The 19,338-nt window shown below is 48.3% G+C and overlaps 5 protein-coding genes across 5 annotated transcripts; 3 read left to right on the top strand and 2 right to left on the bottom strand.

Moving 5' to 3' along the window:
- Positions 1 to 277: 277 nt before the first annotated feature.
- Pdw03_8045 (PLP-dependent transferase) lies at positions 278 to 1,726 on the top strand (the record flags this gene model as incomplete). Its single annotated transcript, XM_014677705.1, has 1 exon — positions 278 to 1,726. One exon carries the CDS (start codon positions 278 to 280, stop codon positions 1,724 to 1,726), a length of 1,449 nt encoding a protein of 482 aa, XP_014533191.1.
- Positions 1,727 to 3,596: 1,870 nt separating this feature from the next.
- Pdw03_8044 (kinase-like domain-containing protein) lies at positions 3,597 to 5,283 on the top strand (the record flags this gene model as incomplete). Its single annotated transcript, XM_066101840.1, has 3 exons — positions 3,597 to 3,691; positions 4,220 to 4,436; positions 5,257 to 5,283. 3 exons carry the CDS (start codon positions 3,597 to 3,599, stop codon positions 5,281 to 5,283), a joined length of 339 nt encoding a protein of 112 aa, XP_065956923.1.
- A 1,650-nt stretch (positions 5,284 to 6,933) lies between these two features.
- Positions 6,934 to 10,309, bottom strand: Pdw03_8043 (DNA ligase 4; the record flags this gene model as incomplete). The annotated part of the gene is made up of 7 exons (XM_066101839.1): positions 6,934 to 6,953; positions 7,022 to 7,466; positions 7,535 to 7,640; positions 7,703 to 7,835; positions 7,888 to 8,019; positions 8,081 to 10,179; positions 10,242 to 10,309. The coding sequence occupies 7 exons, from the start codon at positions 10,307 to 10,309 to the stop codon at positions 6,934 to 6,936; spliced, it is 3,003 nt and encodes a 1,000-aa protein (XP_065956922.1).
- Positions 10,310 to 12,915: 2,606 nt separating this feature from the next.
- On the bottom strand, positions 12,916 to 16,217 carry Pdw03_8042 (Fungal transcriptional regulatory protein, N-terminal; the record flags this gene model as incomplete). Its single annotated transcript, XM_014677700.2, has 6 exons — positions 12,916 to 13,862; positions 13,911 to 14,055; positions 14,104 to 14,361; positions 14,422 to 15,756; positions 15,817 to 15,934; positions 15,994 to 16,217. 6 exons carry the CDS (start codon positions 16,215 to 16,217, stop codon positions 12,916 to 12,918), a joined length of 3,027 nt encoding a protein of 1,008 aa, XP_014533186.2.
- A 460-nt stretch (positions 16,218 to 16,677) lies between these two features.
- Pdw03_8041 (EPS15 homology (EH)) lies at positions 16,678 to 18,168 on the top strand (the record flags this gene model as incomplete). Its single annotated transcript, XM_014677699.2, has 1 exon — positions 16,678 to 18,168. One exon carries the CDS (start codon positions 16,678 to 16,680, stop codon positions 18,166 to 18,168), a length of 1,491 nt encoding a protein of 496 aa, XP_014533185.2.
- Between the last annotated feature and the right edge of the window lie 1,170 nt (positions 18,169 to 19,338).

The following is a 19,338-nucleotide window of genomic DNA, read 5'->3' as shown; positions in this document are numbered from 1 at the left end:
AATCTCCGACCTAATCGCCTTTCTCTCCTTATCTGCTCGCGTGTGTGCCTGCATGCCCTTGTCCCACGGTCCTATCCGCTTCCCTTGCATCTCTTTGGGCCAATACATACACCCTCGGATTGGCTGCTGGTCCTCTCTCATCTGAATTCCTGGGAGCTTCTTACTTCCCACAGTTTTGTCCTTCATCCATGTATCTCGCTCAGACACTCGACCAGAGCGCTTCATCCGGTTAAGATCTCGACAGCAACTGTGGTCGTGTGGTGAAACAGCAGTCAACATGATGGTCCCAAGAGCATTTTTATTCAGCTCGGCGCCGCCGCAGCAACCATTTCAGTCTGGGATGAAGTCATTCACCTCGCTGGATTGTTCTGGCCTCCATCTCCCTACTCCCATTGAGACCCGCGGATCGATCAACACTATCCCAGTCGTAATCCCTCCAAAGCGCGACTCGCAGACCCTGTCAGCACGTCGAGATACTCGTCCACGCACTCTATCTAAAACCTCGGAATCCTCTCGCCGGTTCTCTTCCAGCTCGTCCAATGACCGTCCCGTCCCTACGTCATTCACCTCAATGTTAGAAGCAACGGCCATTCCCGTCCCTCGACGAACCTGGACCACCCGTAGACCTCGGAAACTCCCTCGTGGAAATCATGAAGAAGAGTTTAGGCGCATGCTGCAGGAAGATATCAAGTTGAAAGAGGAAAATTTTCTGGACGGGGCCGCCTACTCCCCTCTTGACATCCTTCTCAGCCCACCCGATAACGACAACGAGAAACTCCTGCCTTGCAATGATTCCGAATACGATTCACAACTTTCAGTGAGATCAACATCAAGTGATTCGATGCCGTCATTAGACCATTGTCTGGGATCGCCGTCCAGTCTTCCCTCGCTGCCAAGCCCTTCTAGTCATAGAAGTGCACCCGAGAGACGACAGCCTCGGTACTCAAACTGCGAGGAGTGTGCTCTGGACCATCCTCTGCTTGTAACCGAACTTGATGAGTTTGAATTTATCGAAATCAAGAACGACGATGAGCCTGCTGCACCTGACATAGTACCCGCAAAGCGAGCTGCATCATTTGGGCGCCTCGGATCTACTTTTAAATCGAACCTCACAGCATCTTTACGGGCCATCAAATCAGCTGCGCAGTCAGTCTCGACTTTTGCCACCCCTTCCGTTCAACCAGAGGATTTCCTCACCCGGTCTCTTTTCACCATCACCCCAGAGATGACCGATGATCGCCGACCTTTGCCGATGCAAGAAACACCTTCTCCAGCACTGCGACGCTACTTGAATCCATCTCTGATGAACCCAACCCTGATGTCACCGGCAGAGATGTATGTCTACCATGATCATCCCCACGACAAGCCGCAGGCCTCCGATTTGTGTCCCGTCTCGATCCAAATGCAGACATATCGTCGAGCCGGTGGCCGTGGGAACCGGCGAAGCCATTTCCACATCGCAAGCAAGGACCATAAATACGTCACTTTCGACCCGGAAGCACCATCCATGTCACGCCAGCGCGAAATTCGTGAGAACAGCAATTTCTTGCGCGTGGTGGTTCTCGAGATGAACATGCGACGTAGCGGCAAACTACGCGATGATATCCCTGCCCGTGCGCGCATCTGGCTGCCAGCGCGCAAGACAAACTTCCACTTGTCAGGACAATACGAAGACGGAGATGACAACGTCGTTCCGGCCCGATGGGTGGGCGTCTCAGCCCACTGATGTTAAGGTTTTGATAGAAACCCCATCTTAGCGCAGAGCGCAAGCTATGGGTTGATAAATCTCTCTTTTTGGTCACTTCACTTCATTACAAGCATCTTTGTTTTCTTTTTCCTTAATCTTTGGATTTCCTTTGCAAGCGCGGCGTTGGATAAGGATGGTCTTCCTCCTCGGCGCAGATATTTTCTGTCTTTTGTTACATACCCCCATTTCTAACTTGTCGGCACCTTGCTTTTTCTCTGGCTGCTTTTTCTTTTTTTCGGATCGATCGTTCGATCACTACCTGGGACATCTATTCAACTCAATCAAATCTTGAAACACGTCAAGCTCCTTTCGCTTTGTAACTCCAACTAGCTGGCATAGTATGCTACATACAATGTGAATTCTGTATCTCAAAGGACACTTTAGTCTCAAAATTGGTATCATTATGCACCTACAAAGTTCGATTGTTTCTCAAACACTACACCGTATTGGACTTAGCCTCGGGGGTTTTATAGTCTTGTAGGACTGTTTATGCGATTTCTGATGCGATTTCTTACATGTAAGGCTACGTGAATTCATGGGTCGTTGCTGTGTGGAGTGAGATTGCAATTAGGTCAAACACGAGGAACTGGAGAAGGGCGACGAGAATTGCCAGAAAATGTGCGGACATCTCAGTCAGACAGATTGACACCGCCGGAGAGCTCCATAAAGAACAAAATATGAGCGGCCTTGAAACCCCACCTTGTCTGATAAGAACTGCTTTGGGGTCTTTTTCTCTATCTCTTGCAGTCTGATCGGCCAAGGTGATCAATTGGCGTCTACGCTCCTGGGACCTTGGGACCATGCCGTCGTAAAAGTAGTACTTGATAGTGTTGATAGTAGACGTTCTATTTGATGGTTTTGGCTTGATCAAATCGAGTTGAAAATAACGAGGCGGGTTTGGGATATAGTATTCATCAAGAAGATTGAATGAACGATCAAAGTCGCTCTGGAAACTATCCCGCTTTTATAGTGGTGCTGAAGCCCATGCCTCATCCTATGGTCCTCATGTCGACAGCTAGGTTGAGCCTCCAATCCAACAATAGATCAATAATCGCTGCTGTGGCATTAATATCTAGCGAAGCGTCTAGCGACAGACATTAGTCGAACAAAATCGGGGGTAAACTCCAGTTGCTCTTTGGGCATTATCTTCCGGAAGAGGGTTATTCCGATGGGTCCTTGGCGAATGTCTTCTGGCAACTTCGAACGTGAACCTATGACCTACGCGCCGAGGAGCAGCTGAGACAGGCTTGTGCCCCAAACTTGTAACGGTTGTCTTGATAAGAGTGAAATTCAGCGTTAGAGCCAGCGATACCATGAGGGCTTTAATCTCACCCCCATTTCGGCCTTTCCAGACGCGTTTACTGCTTTCTCATCTTCATTCCACTTCCACCAAAGCCAGACAAACTCAGCATGACCAAAATCAAATTCGCGGCTTTTTCTGCACAGCTGTTATGATGTCTCACTCTCCCAAAGATGGCGATTCTTCGCATCACCTTTATGAGCCCATCGAAGGAGCGGAAAAACTGGAAAGCTATCGCGTGGGAGGTTATCACTCTATGACTATCGGTGATCATCTTCACAATCGCTATCAAGTGGTTCAAAAACTTGGTCACGGTACGTATTCGATGATCTGGCTAGCCCGAGATCAAAAGATGGCAAATATGTCGCTATCAAAGTGTGTACTGCGGATTCGAACCCACTTGAATTCAACGTCCTTTCGGAACTTTCTAACTCGCAACAAAGTTCAAGCAATAGCCTAGAAAAGACAATGATACCGTCGATACTAGATAGATTCGAGATCCAAGGACCGAATAGGATACACCCTTGTTATGTGACAATCCCGGCAAGGATGAGTCTCTCCGAGGCACAAGATGCTTCATATAACCGCGTTTTCCAATTGGAGGTTGCTCGGGCCTTAGCGGCACAGCTAGTCCTTGCGGTTGAGTACGTCCACTCACAGGGATTCATTCACGGAGACCTTCATACTGGAAATATCCTCCTCCAGTTACAATTGGACCTAAACCAACCTTCAGTGGAGGCATTGTACAAAAAGTATGGAGAACCGGAATTTGAAGCAATTCGGCATTTTGATAGGTAACCGCTCCCATCGAATATACCACCACGGGCTATTTTTCCAATCTGGCTTGGTGAGGCAAGTGATAAACTCAAACTCCTAGAAGCCAAAATCCTACTTGGCGATTTTGGTGAGGCCTTCTCCCCTAGCAAGGAACAGAGGTTTAAGTCCCACACTCCGCTTGTGAGCCGACCACCAGAGGCTCGCTTCGAACCATCTAAGCCTCTGTCCTTCCCATCGGATATCTGGTCCCTCGGATGCTCCTCATGAAAGATAATAGGTCAGAACTCACTTTTTGACGGTATCTTTGCGACCGAAGATAGCATTACTTGCGAGCAAGTCGATACACTCGGTATGCTACCCCCGGACTGGTGGGACTAATGAGAGGGGCGACATAGCAGATTCACGGAAGATGGGAATCCGATCAATCGGGCCCCTTACCGGTCATGGAAGGATAGACTCGAACAAGATGTGCAGGAGCCTCGACAGAGGAAAGGGATGCCGCGCATTGAAGCGGCCGAGAGGGATGCTATCTTCAAGATGCTGAAGTCAATGCTAACATTCAGGTCTGAGAATCGCTCTTCTGCGAAGCAGATCCTCGAATGTGAATGGATGGTCAATTGGGCTTTGCCTGAGTACGAGAAGATTCGAAGGATATGACACAACAAAGCTCTTGCGTTGCACGGATCGTCCGGGTACTGGTTCTCTGAATAATCTAGGTACTGCCTCATAGTACTACTATCCTGAGTCTCCTCTCAACCACCCAATTCGTCATCATATTACTGGTTAGTCTAAATCGCTTTCAGGTTTATCTGTCGAAATTACCTCGAGATGTGGATCCTTATTCGCACGGAGTTGTGAGCGCTGTGAGAATTTTTCCCAGACTCCTGCGATAATCTCCTGCCCGCCAGAAGCACGTCAACGGCGAATAGATATACTCCCTTGGCTGCTAGTGATAGAAGTGCTGGAAATCAACGATTCTCTACGTTGAGGTCGATCTCACCATGGCTTAGCAGAGCCCGGACCATCTCCGAGTTTTCATCCTGTGCGGCTGTGCATAGCACCGTGTCATGAGCAATTATCATGCTCAGTTTAAACTACAGGCGCCCACCCTGAGGGACTAAGAGACGCACCGCCGCCAAGTGGTTCCATTCCACCGCCGATCAAATCGGCAGATCTCCCAACCCGCTCACATTGATGCCAACTCTGCCGTGTTTAGCACCACCGCTATCTCATCGATGCGTACGTGCGCGTAAGGTACGGTAAAGGGCGGCTGGCCTCCAGTCCGGCCTTTTAGGTAAACTCCTGGCTCTGCGAGATGACGCTGCAGAAGCACCGTGTTTGCTCTCGCCACGGTATGATGCAGAGAAGTCGAAGGTATTTGGGACTCGCCGTTTCCACCAATGAAATTGATGTCAACGCCTCTCTCCGCTAGCAGCCTCTCGGTGACCGCGTCGCATGACCGGTTTGTAGATAACCAGAGAAGCGGATATCTCTTGTCTTTGCATTTCATCACTTCCCGGCTTCGGCTCCGAACCGCTAGATGGAGTGGCGTATTGACATCCTGATTGTGGGATAAACGGTCGACGCGTTTTTGCCCCCAAAGCAGCCGCACAGCATCTGCTGAACCGTAGAAGACAGCTTGATAGAGGAGTAGCTTATCATGGTCCTCTGATATTCGAAATAACTTTTTCAGTGGCTCAAGTATCACGGTAACGTGGTACCATCGAATGCGGAAGCTTTATACTAGGGTGCAATGAAAGTCCTAGTGCTACAGATAACCGCGAAGTCTTCAAATGTCTTTTTCGTAGACTTCTCCAGGTTATATATGAAATCAATTAGGGTATAACGTTGACGAGATTCCAAGGCATGTAAATCATGAAGAGTGAACTTGGTTTCTCACCAAACTAACACAATGCCGTTGTTAAACAGCTACAATTCCCACCTTAACTTCTAAAAATCCACCCCCCCTTACATGCCTTTTTGATATTTACGTACTTGGCGAATCCCTATTGCAACTGGCAAGTTTTTCTCACGTCTTTGGAACTTCAGTCCCTTTTGAGTATCACAACTCTTTTCATCCCATCGCATGAGTAGCATGCATTGGGCTCATCCTAGTTTATCTACAAATTTTAATTGGAGTGGTGAGGAACCAATCCTTAATGCATTCAATTTCTGACTCATCGTACCAAGCCACAGTTAAGTTATAAGTGGACGAGGCATAGATAGATCGCTAGATCTAGACTGCCCATTGACGCCGAACGTTTGTAAATTTGAAAAGTTTTTTGGGATGGTCCGCTTGGCCGGCTACATAGGTATCTGTGCCAGGGGCGATGTAGATAGTTCGGAGTATATCGTGGGTTACCCATCGGACGAGGGGTTTAGAAGTGTATCCAAGTAGGTGAATACACATTGCCGATTGTTCTGTGTAAGGACGATACAGGCCCTACGATACTCCGTAGAAACTTCCAATGTAGACCAGTGTATATCTTGGTAGTTGGGCTCAAGAGAGAATGGTCAATTATACCAGTGACACCAGTTTCAAGACGTACTGTAGGCGTTGTGGTCAAAGTACCTGTTCTTAACCGGCCTAGACCTTGCCTACTATTTATAATCATTATTCGCTCTTCCGACTAGAAGACAAAAAACAGATCCAAAAAAATGCTCGTAGAGCGCATCTAAGAACGTTACGATGGAGGCCTATCCGGTGGCTATGCTTTCTCCGTACTCTTAGGAAAGATCAGAATGCCTTTGAACGTTCTGAATCGTCACGCATCCCACGTGGGTATGACATGAGATCACCCGCGTGGCCTGATGAGTCTTGGTCGACTCGTATTGGGCTCTTTGACCATGATAATAGCCACAGGGTTCAAATGATACGGAGTGTCTAGTCAGAAAAGATTTGTGGATTTAAGGGGGTAGATTGTTTCGGCTATGCCGGTCTTTCTCCAGTCTATTATAGCCTCGCTGGCTCGCTCAAGAAAGGTCAGATGATCGTAGAATGTGTTGATTTTGACTCGCTCATTTGGCATAGGCATGGACATGTCCATCGAACAAGTAAATTAGAAAATAAAAGAATTGCATAATTCATCACGCGATTTGAAGCTCTTGTTCATCGCGGAACCGGGAATCCTGCCACCATCGTGCGTGTTAGAACGACCAAAACGGCCAACAATACGGCAAACATGTGAAGAACTTACTCTCTTCATCCAGCAATGTGCGATTTTTCCAGCATTCGTCCACCCAGCTCGCACTAACAAGATGCGGCATTTTCGCACCTGGCTTCTCGGCCAGAGACTTTCGGAGAGATGATATGTCCGCTGACGACAAAGTCTCCGGGTCGACTATCACATGTGTGGTGCCCGAGCTCTTCAAGGAGCTGGCGCTCTCGGCACCTGCAAACCGGGCTGTGTTGCGAGCCAAGTAGAGTGGTTGGCTCTTCTTCCACAGTTCTTGGGAGGCTGATTCGTCCTGCCGATCCCCGTTCGAGTGGAAGTAAAACTTCAAGCCTCGGAAGAGCCACCCGCAGGGCACTGTGTAACCAGCATTTATTTTTTCCTGGATGCGAGCCTCGACTCTCTGAATGGTTTCTGGGTCCAAGGCATGGTCGGGCTGCTCTTGGTTTTGTTCCATTTGCTTGAATACCTGTTATATCGAATACCTGTTAGCCAAAGCCATGGTGATTTCTCGTTATTTTGCTAGGGTAGTCATACTTCCTTGAGCTCCTCAACAGTTGTATCGCGAGCGTAGCTGTCCATAAATTGGTCGACATTTGCTACGACTTCTTCCTCTTCGTCCTCTCTCATGAAAAACATGTGTCTGTAGAAATCGATGAATATCAGCCCCATGCATGTGTATCTCTTTTAGCTGTCAAAGAATACCGTGGTTCGAACGGAAGAAGAAGATCTGGCAGGCCTATATCTATCTCATTCTGCTTGATGCAGTCGATAAGCCAAGATGGTCGAATGATGTTTTGCTCTCCACTCCTTTGTAATGAGGCTACTTTGACCGTTCCTGCCGAAACGTTAGCTTAGGGTCATTTTTTTTCATGAAGAATGAAGCTCACTCCGATCAGCAACACAGAGGGTGTCTACCGCAGCTGTCTTGGTTTGATATATCTTACCACCATTAGCCTTCACGAGTTGTTCCAGTTGAAGTTTTGTTTTCTTTTCTGGGCTGGTCGACTCGGTCATTACAACTATTAGGCCAAAATATCAGTATTTTACATGATAGCAAGGGAACACGATCAAACCGCCTACAGAAGTTAAGCTCATCGAAGATATGCCCAGAAGGTTCAAGATACTGGACATCGATATTATCGTCGTACCCGGCAACGGTGAGCGGTTTCTTAGTGGCCCTCTTCACTCGTTTCTTCCGAGAGTTATCAACAGAGAACTCCTTCTCCCGATGCTCTTGCTCTGCGTTAGACTTTAGATCAAGAAACTCCTGAACCGAGAGCGCGCTTTTCCAGTCCTTGTCCTTGCGCAATTTCTTAAAGCGAGGGAAGCGCAACGTCAATCCCATGCGAAATTGATCACTGATTGCGACAGATGCAGCTTTTGCACACAAGACAATCGAGTCGGATGGTTTGATCCACATATCTGGACGTTCATGCTGGGCGTCTCCGCCCGCCAGTTCGATAAAGTTAGTCGGAGGCTTTTTCGCATCCCACACCTTCCACTTGCCCTCTGTATGATGGCGGACCTCCTGGTAGTCAGCTGCTGTGAACCCGCCACCAACCCGACAAAAGGACCAGCATTTTTCTGCTGCTTGTGTGCTGTCGTCGACTCGTAGTCCACAAAGAAAACTGGACAGCGCACCTCCTCGATGACCTGAACCATAGTATCCGCCAATCACAACAACGTCAAGGGACTCTCCAAATTCGGTCATATAGTCTGGTTTTACTTTCATCCAGTCATCATGGCGTTCGTTCAGTCGATATGGAGAGCGCGGGTTCTTCAATACAAGACCCTCTGACGCCTCAGCGACAACCTTCCGCAAAGCCTTTTCAACTTCTGTGGTGGTAGTAGCTTCCTCATAAGAGTGAATTTCAAACCGGCGATATACAGGTCGGATAGTCTTCTCCAGGGCATTACGACGATCACGAAGGGCATACTTTGTTAGGTCGCGCCCATTGAGATGTAATATATCAAAAACACGGAACAAGGGTCGTGGAGCATTTGAGAACGGATTGCGTTGTTCCGCCAGGGCCGCGGTTTTGAGCGTGCCAAAGGGAACCATGGCGTCCTGTTCAGGATCCCAGGTAATCATTTCGCCGTCGAGAATAATGCTCTGTACTCCATCCACGAAAGCATCTTTTAGATGCCTTGTCAGAGCACCGTTCTCATCGTAAATTCCGTTCCCGTATAGATAGGTATATTCCTTCGCTTTGCGCGACCAGAAGCCAAATTTTCGACCGCCTTGGATCGAATCGTCAGGCGCCATATGGAGTTGCATACGCTCACCATCCATTTTCTCCTCAATCCAAAAGACGTGGTCGTCTTCTGTTGGTTTCATACGAGCAATGATTTTCTCAAATGAATGCATCTGAAATTGGGCCAGCTGCGGCTGGAAGCATTGCATCAACGCGATGCCACGCTCCTCTCCCTCAAGCCGGATATTGGGATCATGCAGCTCCCAGCAAACACGCCGCAGACTGCTAGATATGCTGTACAGATTCTCGGCATCGGGATGCCAGACATCGAAGAGTGTTCGCTCGGTAGCACCAACCTTCATCTGCCGAAGTATTATGCGGACGAGCCACAGAAGTTCTTCGGGGTTCATCCTCCGGTAGAATTCCGTCAAGATTGGCAGTTGTTCATCCTCCTTTGATGCAGCCGATAGCTTATCCAGCTTCTCATTAACCTCGTCGATCGTCATGTCACCCGGCTCGGTCCGCATGGGCCGCTTCGAGAGAACATCGAAGCATCTTCCCGCAAAGTCACCCGCCATGCGTGTTGTAGCACCCTGGCCAGGAAGCTTCCAATTCAGAAGATTGTATCCATCTTCTGATTCTTTGTTGATCTTCATGATCTTGACGAGCATCTTCCCGATAGCCTTCTCCTTGATCCCGTACATTGGTCGATCGCGATCTTTGTCGGGAAGAATCAGTCGAAGAGCAGGGTAAATGTCGTTGCCGACATCCTTGCGCCACCGTGAAATGAAGCGCTCAATCACATCGCGCCGGCGCTCGAACGGGTTGAGACTCGCAGCACCTTTGCCATTGGGACCAACTTTTCGGCGAGCTGGAGCAGGCCCTGATAGCTTCTTCTTGAGTTCACTAAGTGGATTTAATAGGTTAAGGTACAGTTCGTGAAATGGCAATGTCGGGGCCCGGTTGTGAGGTCTATTGGGGTATCTGTCAACTGCTCTTAGTGATCTACTCAAAATCTCAGTATCATGAATTAGTTAGGGGCTCACTTTGCTTTTATGTCTTCTTCTTTCTCTTGCCCCAGGAGCTCCTGACTTAGGATCTCGTCGGAATCCATGTTAGCCGGAGAAGTCAAGAGGTGGAAGTTGAAAGTTGCGTAGCTATGTTGTATGTATTCCAGATGGTTTCAGGCTGCACTGCTGATAAGATAAGCGATGGCTCCACCTGGGAAGATTCGGAAAATCTTCGGCAGAATGTTTAGAGCCTGTGGTAGGACAAGACAACAATCTCTCGACGTGCTGTAGGAACAATTGAAGAATGTAAAGAAGACGAATATGGGGGTTCCCTGCTTTTGTAGAAATGACATAACTACCACTCTCATGATCACAACCTGTTCTCAAATGCCTAGCGCCAAACTCATACCCACATCCACCCTGTCCGTCAAGATTTGTTCGATTTCATGATGCCCGTTATGAACCAGATCGGGCGGCGTAATGTACTGGAGTGCCAAGCCCGCTTCTTTCATTCATAGAATATTCTGGGGTTCCCTCGTCAATCATTCTGTTGACACATTGCTTGTTATAGTCGGAATCTTGATCGTAAATGAGCTCTAGCACTGCGTGGCTGTCATTTTTGGTTCGCATCACAGCATAATGCAAAAGCTGCCCATCTTGGACTTGACCTCCACTTTCAAAAAGGATCTTGATGGCGTTAAAAGGACCATCCCGGACTGCATAGGATAATGACGTGCAGTTTCGAATACGGCACCTCTTCTTTGGGTCCGCGCCATGGTTTAGGAACCACTTGAGAAGTCCCACATCTTCAAAGGTGTACCTAGTACAAAACCGGCAGCTTCCCTATCGGGTACACTATGGATTTGACCCTTACACTGACGCCGATGGTACCGTGTCACTCATATCAGCATTAATTTCCCAGCTCCGTGACAAGAACAGCTCTAGAATGCCGTTGTGCTTGTTCATAGTAGCAGTGCGAAAATGATGGCTCTCCATTGTAAGAACATTGTTCAGAAACTCAATGGTTGCTTCAGTGTCGCCGTTCTCGACAGCAAGCCTGAGGTTCTTGCACGGACTCACCATGTTCTCATGCTAGGACTTGGAAGATGATAGATAGGAAATCTGGCGGTTTAATTGTAAGCAGTAACGTGTGAGCTGCACAGTGCCTAGAGATGTGTGCCGCGGGATACTTGATGTTACGATGCTCTGGTGCTATATTCACACTAGTCACGCACAGTCATCCTCCTGCTAGTTAATACTAAGCATTGTCCCCTGTATGTTCCCATCAAGTCCACCAAAAACTATGTACTCGAACTTTGCATGAAACGATAATGGCATCCCGTTTCTTGCAGGCGTTAACGGAAAAGGAGGCGGTTGATGTGAAGATGAACGGAGTTATACCTATCTCCTTTATCGGACCTAGCTTTAAAGCTATTAGAACCCAGAATTTAAATAGCTACATAGTAATCATAATGGCTTCTACCACGGGTGCTATTCTTACATATCTTATACCACGACTTTTCTTCATAAGTGTCACGAGAATTTTCAATCACCAAAACTAAGCACTCGATCTTAGTCTACGCTAGGTTTAACGGATAAGTCGCAATGCCAGATCAACGTAATTTAATCCATAGTGTCTTCTTAGAGAATCTAGATAACAACTAACTTCAAAGAAAGCACTCCTACACTACTGAATTGGTGGCTATACTTGCCCGGAAAAGGGTATTATCTTTATTGATAGTCGAATTAGACTGCCAAAGCTCTACGTTGAAGATGTCGAAACGCAGTAGCTCGGACCCTAACCAAGTAAGTAGATTATCTTATGCCGTAGGTATTTCTCGAGCTTTTGTACTACTTTATGCAGCGGGCCTACCTTAACCCGTCTCTTCTTATGATTCTTCCACACCAGGTACTGGCTGAAAAGTGTGTATCAGATGACCCTTAGTATGCCTAGCCATTCTAATTTGTCTTGAGTAATAGCATGGGCAAATCTTCAAAATGGAGAGAGAGACAGAAGTTGATGTTCGTGTCGTGAATCTTAGTATGTATCAAAAATACATGCTTGAACTTTCACATTTGCCCCAAATAAATCCGTCAATTGAGGTTCTTGTTAGTACTCAAACACCGAGATTATAGAGTGATGTACTCATTTCTCAATGGTAATCTTATCCTGAGGATAGAAAGTGCAGGGGTCTGTCTCTTCTTTCCTTCACTTCGCCACTTGACGCAACAAGCCAAAATTCCACATCTTGCTCAAGTCTGCATCTTTGTTCGGAGAATGTGGCTTTCACAACAACAACTGTTGGTCACTTGCCACTTGTCACTCGGAAAATTCGTTAGGCACCTGGTATGTTCTTTATTGTTCTCCCTCTGACTTCCATGAAGGTGAAAACCGAAGTTGCAAGTCCAGGAGCTACGGTTGTGAGGGTGTGGTAGGAGTTCACGAAGCACTCGAAGAAGGAACCTTCCAAGGTTGGAAGGCATGCCATGCCCATCGTGGAAATGACCACGATATGATATATTTTATGGCTAACTATGTAACCGACACATTCATGGAATCCAGAGGACATCAAAGATAATAGATTGAAAGGCGGAAACCATTTTTGTAGACCCAAGGTCCAATTTATATGGAGAATAGACGAAAAGACCAGCACAAACACTAGTGTACAGAAGAAGAAACATGTGTAATTGCCGTAGATCTCGCTAACAGTCAGACATGCTCAGCATCATGCCGGCGATTCTGTTCCCAAGAAGAATGATACGAGCTCAAATCCGCAAGCCGCGTCAATATAGCCAAGAACTTCTTCGAAACACTCCACGCAGTCATGCCGGAAAGCACCTCACATCCAACCCGCAGGACCCTTTCCGGGCCCTCAAGATCACATATATCACCAACACCAGTAACATTCCCTCTCATGGCATGACCCTCCCTCACAAAACGCTGCACAAGCTCATCATCACTCGGCCGGTCAAGACAAATATGACTCGGGTCGTGAAGCGGCTCTGCACGCGGACTGGACTCATGGGATGTATGCGGGTGACATGATCCGTACGCCCACAGCGTCAGCACAGCGACGAACGCCGCAACAGGCTCGTGGAAAGCGTTTTTTGAGTAGCGACGGATATGCCAAAGAGTGACGCCGGCGTGAATGATCGAAAGCCGAGCTTTATATTGGTCGTGCTTCATCCAGCGCCAGATATATTGCCACTCGAGGGACTGGTGTCGTTTGCTCCAGCGTTGCTTTTCTGTTGCTAGGGAAATTGCAAGAGAGCGCATTTCACGGAATGGAGCGAGGAGGTATAGCCGGGCGGTGTGGAGGTGGAGGATGGTTGGGTGCTCGAGGCCTGCGGCTTTGGCTACGGTGCTGTTGGCGGTCCAGTGGAGGATGTCCAAGCAGTCGCATGCGCTGTTGCGCCATTTGGAGTACGAGGGGATTCCCGGGAGCCAGACTGAGCCTGGGGGGATGGCGGTGTCGCATAGCTGCTTCTTTGCTGTCGGGTTCCAGAAGGATAGTGGGCGGCGGAAGTAGTCTCCGACTTCCCACATTCGGTGGTAGAGAGCGTGGATGAGGAGAATGTGACTGAATTCTCCTATCCCGGACACTACCCTCTTCTCGATGTAGAGGATGTGAACTGCGTCGTATAACGACTCGTTGGCTATAGAAGTTAGACTTTGGTCTGTTTAGGGATCTGAGTAAGAGATACCAAATGACTTCGCCCACAGTGGCTTCCATGTCTCTGCGGAGGATGCTTGCCATAGCTTCTCATGCGCGGGCAATGCAGCTTGTCCGTCATCTAAAGAGAGCAAAGGTCGATCATCAAAATAATATGCAAGAGTGCAATCCACAAGCTATCATCGTCAATGAAAGTAAAGACTCCATGGTTGGACCAAGCTTACCCATATGCAATAGCCGGTGCGTCTTCTGACCTCATCTTGAATCCAAGACACCCAGGCTGCATCCTGTGACGCCTCGTTGAATTTTGTTCGCATCGGTGTCAATAACTGGGAAGTTTTCATGAGCGACACCAAGTCACCAAAAGTGCTCAACGCCGAGGCCTTTTCTCGCTCGCTCCTACTATGGAGAAGTCCAATGCAACTGAACAACATAGCTTGTAAAATCTCAATAGAAGCCTGACCAGGGCGACTCTTTTCTTTCTGGGAGGAGAGGACAATTAGCTGAAAAGCAGTGAATTGGGGTTAGAGGACCTTTCTCACCTCAAGAAAGATGCCCCGCCGAATCAACTCGTGGAAAGCAGTCGTGCACTGATCCATCTCGGAGATGTGAGAGACATGGCAGCCAAGTACTATAATCGACAAAGTCAAGAGCCAATGGCTTGTATTCGGATCAAATGTACGAAGATGTAGTATCGGATAAACAGCCTGAAATGAATTGAAGAAAAATGTGATGAACTGGTTGCATTGGTCCGCGGTGGGAAATTTGTCCGATTCAAACACCTCAAAAAATGGTGTTTCAGTGCAGCATAGTTCAACAAAATGCTGGTAAATCTCATCAAAGGTGGATTTTTCAATCCGTTGTGCGAACCGGGCTATTTCTTCTGATATCTGATCGGTTCGTAGTTCGGAAATGCTAGGGAAGTTGAATCGATGTTCGCCATCTTGAATGAGCAGCTGTCTGCCAAAATCGATCTGCTCCATGGATTCGCTGGACCAAGGCGTGTGGTACCTTGAGAGTCTGGTTGGCGCACCATTGGCACAGTAGTCCACTGATCCCTTGACGGAATGCACTGATGCGGTATGAGGAGAAGGGTCGCTTATGCCGTGGGAAAATTGATTAGGACTTCCCACATTATCTCCCAGAGAAACAGGCACAGAGGGTGATTTTGAGACTCGCTCTAGTCGCAAAGAATTGGGGTTTCCAGCGCTGATAGCTGGCGGTTGCCATGCTGCCCGGGAGAAGTCGACACTTGTGCTGAGAGATTGGCTGTAATGCGAGGAACCACCGGTAGACTGCGCGTGGCCATTAGGAGGACCAGAAAGCAACTCGCCAGGGAACCAATTAATGGTAGAAAGCATGGATTGATCGAAGAATGTGGAATCAAACTCTAGCGGCACCTCCGGATTATTTTCCATGGTCATTTCAATGTTAGCTGCTGGATTGGTCATCCCCGGCTGTATATCCCTCATCTCAGAGTCTAAATTGTTGCATGAATCAATGTGGAACACTTTGGAGATGTCGGAGCTCGAAGTGTCATATGTCTGGTCGCCACCTCCAGGGAAAACACCTAGTGGCAGTGTTTCAGACGGCCCTTGGATCTCATTTTGGAGATAGAAACGAGGATTCGAGGCGTCTGAAATGGAGTGTGTATTTCGCGGTATTTGTTTTGTGTGATCACTGCCGGGGGTGGATGATACATCATTGAGCGAAGCTTTGGGTAAGCTCGACTTATTTTGCAGGTGTATAGAAAACTGGCTTTGACTAGAAGTTGCGTTCAAATCTCGGCGCATGGGTCTGAGGTTATCATTCTGCGCATCGGCTTCTTGCACGGAATCTCTCCTGTCTTTTGTTTTGGACCGCCTTTGTGTGGGGTACTGACATTCGAGTGAGCGAGTATCGCACCGTCCACATGGCGCGCCGCCGCTACATCTTACTCTGGCAGTTGCGCAACTAAAGCATGCTCGAAAGGTTTTGACAGTAATTCGGTGGGTGCGGTCTTTCCCCCCTGTCCCTGGTGCATGGTGACTCAGCTCATGTCGATGAAGGGTGTCGCTGGTGGTTGATTAGCGTGTAATTCGACGCAAGCATAGCTATAACCCACGCGCGCATACGTTCTTGAAAAATGCCGGCCGCACTGGGCACACTCGAACGGCTTCTCCTTAGTGTGACTCCGCAGGTGTCGCTTCAAATGCTCCGGTCGCCGGAAGGTACTGCTACACACTGAGCATTGGATGTGACTGGCAATAAATTCGTCTGCATTCTGATCTGTATCTCGAACTTCGGACCTTCCAGGTGTTCCAATCTCGGGATCCTCGGGATTGTCTTTACCCGACATGACTCCGATTGTGCTTCAGAGAAGCGGATGGCATTTCCACAAGCCACTCTGACATATAAATCACATTGCAGATGCAGATGCAGATGGGGAGGGGGGAAAGTAAAGCGGAGAACGGATGAATCAACGGCTCGGTTAATTAAAGTCTGGGGTAAATAGTGCGGAGATGATCGAGTACCGTCACGTTGTTAGACATGTATAAAATAAGGTGGCCATAAAGATTTAGGATCTGAATTTGATTTCAAACTGATACGTGATTCTATGTGTGTACTCTATAAGGGGTACACACCATAGTCGCGTAGAAGAAGCGTGTACGGTCGCGTGCACGGCCATTTCCCGTCGAGATTTCCCCCTAAACATCTCAAAAAATCAAATCGCAGGACCATCCCGATCATCTTGATATCGTCCTTGTTTCAAATCTCATAACTCGCATACTTACCAATTTTTGTGGGGAATCGATTCCATGAATGGCGAGGCCGCTTCCGCGAACCAGCGGTTGGGTGTGGCCCGGAATGACGCTCTACAAGGCGCCACGCTTGCATTCCAACACTCCAGGGATTCCTCACCCAATGTGAAGGCTAGATCTTCTGCTACTGCTGTAATGGCAAGCGATTATCGCCCTCTGGCTCATCAGAGGACTGGATCCGACGCCCCCGAAGTGGGCTCTGTAAAGGATAAGATCGGGAGATTGGCCAGACCACTGTCACCTCCAGCCAGTACATTTTCAAGTGTGAGGGGACGAAGTTCAGCCACCGCTCTCTCCTCGGCCTCCCAAATTGCCGCACGGCTCGCTGCATCAAGGTCCCCTGCACGGGACACCAGTGCTCCGCCGACAACTGCCAGACTTGGCGCAGGTGCAGTACGAAGCGCGAGCCAGGTTCCACCCTCACTAGAAAAGCGACAGCTGCCAGCACCGACACCTCTTCGCTCGATACAGGGGAGCCATAATCCCTTAGATCGCATGCTGCACGAAAATGGCTTAAAATCTGACTCGCATCTGCCTATCTACGGGCGCTCCTCACCCCAGCAATCTAGGACAACTCTAGAAGATCAGGATAGTCGAGAACCAAGCCCCGGCCCCTCCATAGAGTCTCGCGGTTCTTCTTTACCGGCAGATGAGCCGAAACCCAAGCTTCCACCGCGTGTGCCTCCATCACGAGGGTCTATGAGAAACCATGGAGTTGTTGCAGTACGCCGACCCTCGACACCGAGCGAGGTATCTGTATCAAGCCAGTCACATACGACAAGCACCTCCAGCATAATAGACGACTCCATTGGCATGAGTGAGGAATCCCTTTCCAATGCAATTATTGCCTCCTCCCTGGCATCAGCACGAGCGTCCCCATCTATCAGAGCTCCCCCGCCACTTCCTCCGCAGCGACGAGGGGCACGATCCATTCTACATTTGGCACACCAATCCCAGAGTCATCTACCAAGGACGCCAAGTCCACCGAAGAGCATGCCGATGACCCTACGCGGCAGGCCGAAACCCACCGATGCCGACCACCGAAAACACAGAAACCCCCTGCACAAACACCCCCACAAACACAAGGAGGGCGACCGTAAGCGTTGGCGACGTGAGGTTACCGAGAAGGAACGCAAACGTTACGAAGGCGTCTGGGCCTCTAATAAAGGGCTTCTCATCCCTCCCGATCCCAGTGGAACCGGGCCATGGCCACCTAATGCCTCGGATATGGTTTTCAACCTGGTAGTCCGGGAAATTTGGTCCCGCAGTCGCCTACCGGAGATGATTTTGGAGCAAGTGTGGGATTTAGTCGATCACCAAAACATTGGACTTTTGGTGCGTGAGGAATTTGTGGTCGGAATGTGGTTGATCGACCAGTTCTTGAAAGGACACAAGCTCCCTGTGCAAGTTCGGGATAGTGTCTGGGATAGCGTGCGGTATGCTGCGGGTATTAAGCTCCCCCTTGGGAAAGGCAAGGCCCACGCTTAAGTTCAATGACGAATCAGATTCTGCACCTGTGGATAGTCAATTGACATCGATCGCCAATGCCTACACCAGTCCAGCAAGCCCACCTCCACAGTGGATCTCCTAGCGTTCAGATTTCTGCCCGTATTTTCTGCATATTGTTACACCTCCATACACATCATAATAATGCTCGGATCTATGAAATGATCCTTCTTGGACTCCTTCGTCCCAACCCCAGATCTTGTATTTGACTATGTACTCTGAATTCCTGATCACCTTGGATTGATCCTATGTTTAAAATCGGAACATTCATAGTGGCATCCTGGAATATGCTCAGCTGTGGAGAAATGGATCAGGGATACCTTACAAGTCGAATACACAACCAACTGATTACATAGCAAGAAGTAACATGATTATCAAAATTGACCGCTGGCAACTTGGGTGGGCTAATCCCACCCACAACAGAGACTCTAGCAAATGTATTCCAACCCTCCATCATCATGTGCATCGAGTATATTGTGCTATATTATACTGAGCAATTTTTCAGGATCGATTTGAGATATCTCCAGAGTCCGAATTATTTCCGAGCCTGTTTGGATGGATGGAAGCCATGCTGAATCAGCCTGGAGAATAAAAATAGGCTCAGAGGCTCCATCATTCGCGCTTCTATAGCGCGTGGATCAACGTGATAAATTGTTTTAGGCCAGTAAAATTACAGGTCTTTCCTCCCTCCAATGTCACTTGATACGAGTATCTGTCGTATCGGTACGTTCACCGAACTTTGAAATCCTTTAAAACATCAGAATTTCCGTTTCTTTTTTTTTTTTCTCTGTCTCTCTTCCCGTTGTGTCGAGGAAGAAGAAGGAAAACATCTCCCGATCAATTCAAAAATTATCCGTTTGGAATATTCTACATATACCCAACATTTTTGGCACCATCCAATTTGGGGTTGGACTTGATCGCCTCTGTGCTGAATTACGAAAAAGCAGATCCCGAACCTCCCCACGGCTCGGGATTTGCGAAGATCAAGCAATTACACGGAAGTCTCTATATCAGCGCCCTTTCGGACTTGCGATTTTCATTAAGCCCGCAAAATGATCCATCTCAACTAGGATTCGGTTGCAAAGACACCCAGGAGGTGCATTTTCAAATCAATGGTTCTGTAGATTATTGGAGGTACCCCATATCTAGTAT

The sequence above is a fragment of the Penicillium digitatum genome, chromosome 3 (genome assembly GCF_016767815.1).
Source record: "Penicillium digitatum chromosome 3, complete sequence".
Classification (NCBI taxonomy): Eukaryota; Fungi; Ascomycota; class Eurotiomycetes; order Eurotiales; family Aspergillaceae; genus Penicillium; species Penicillium digitatum.
This window is presented reverse-complemented; position numbering and strand designations above follow the sequence as displayed.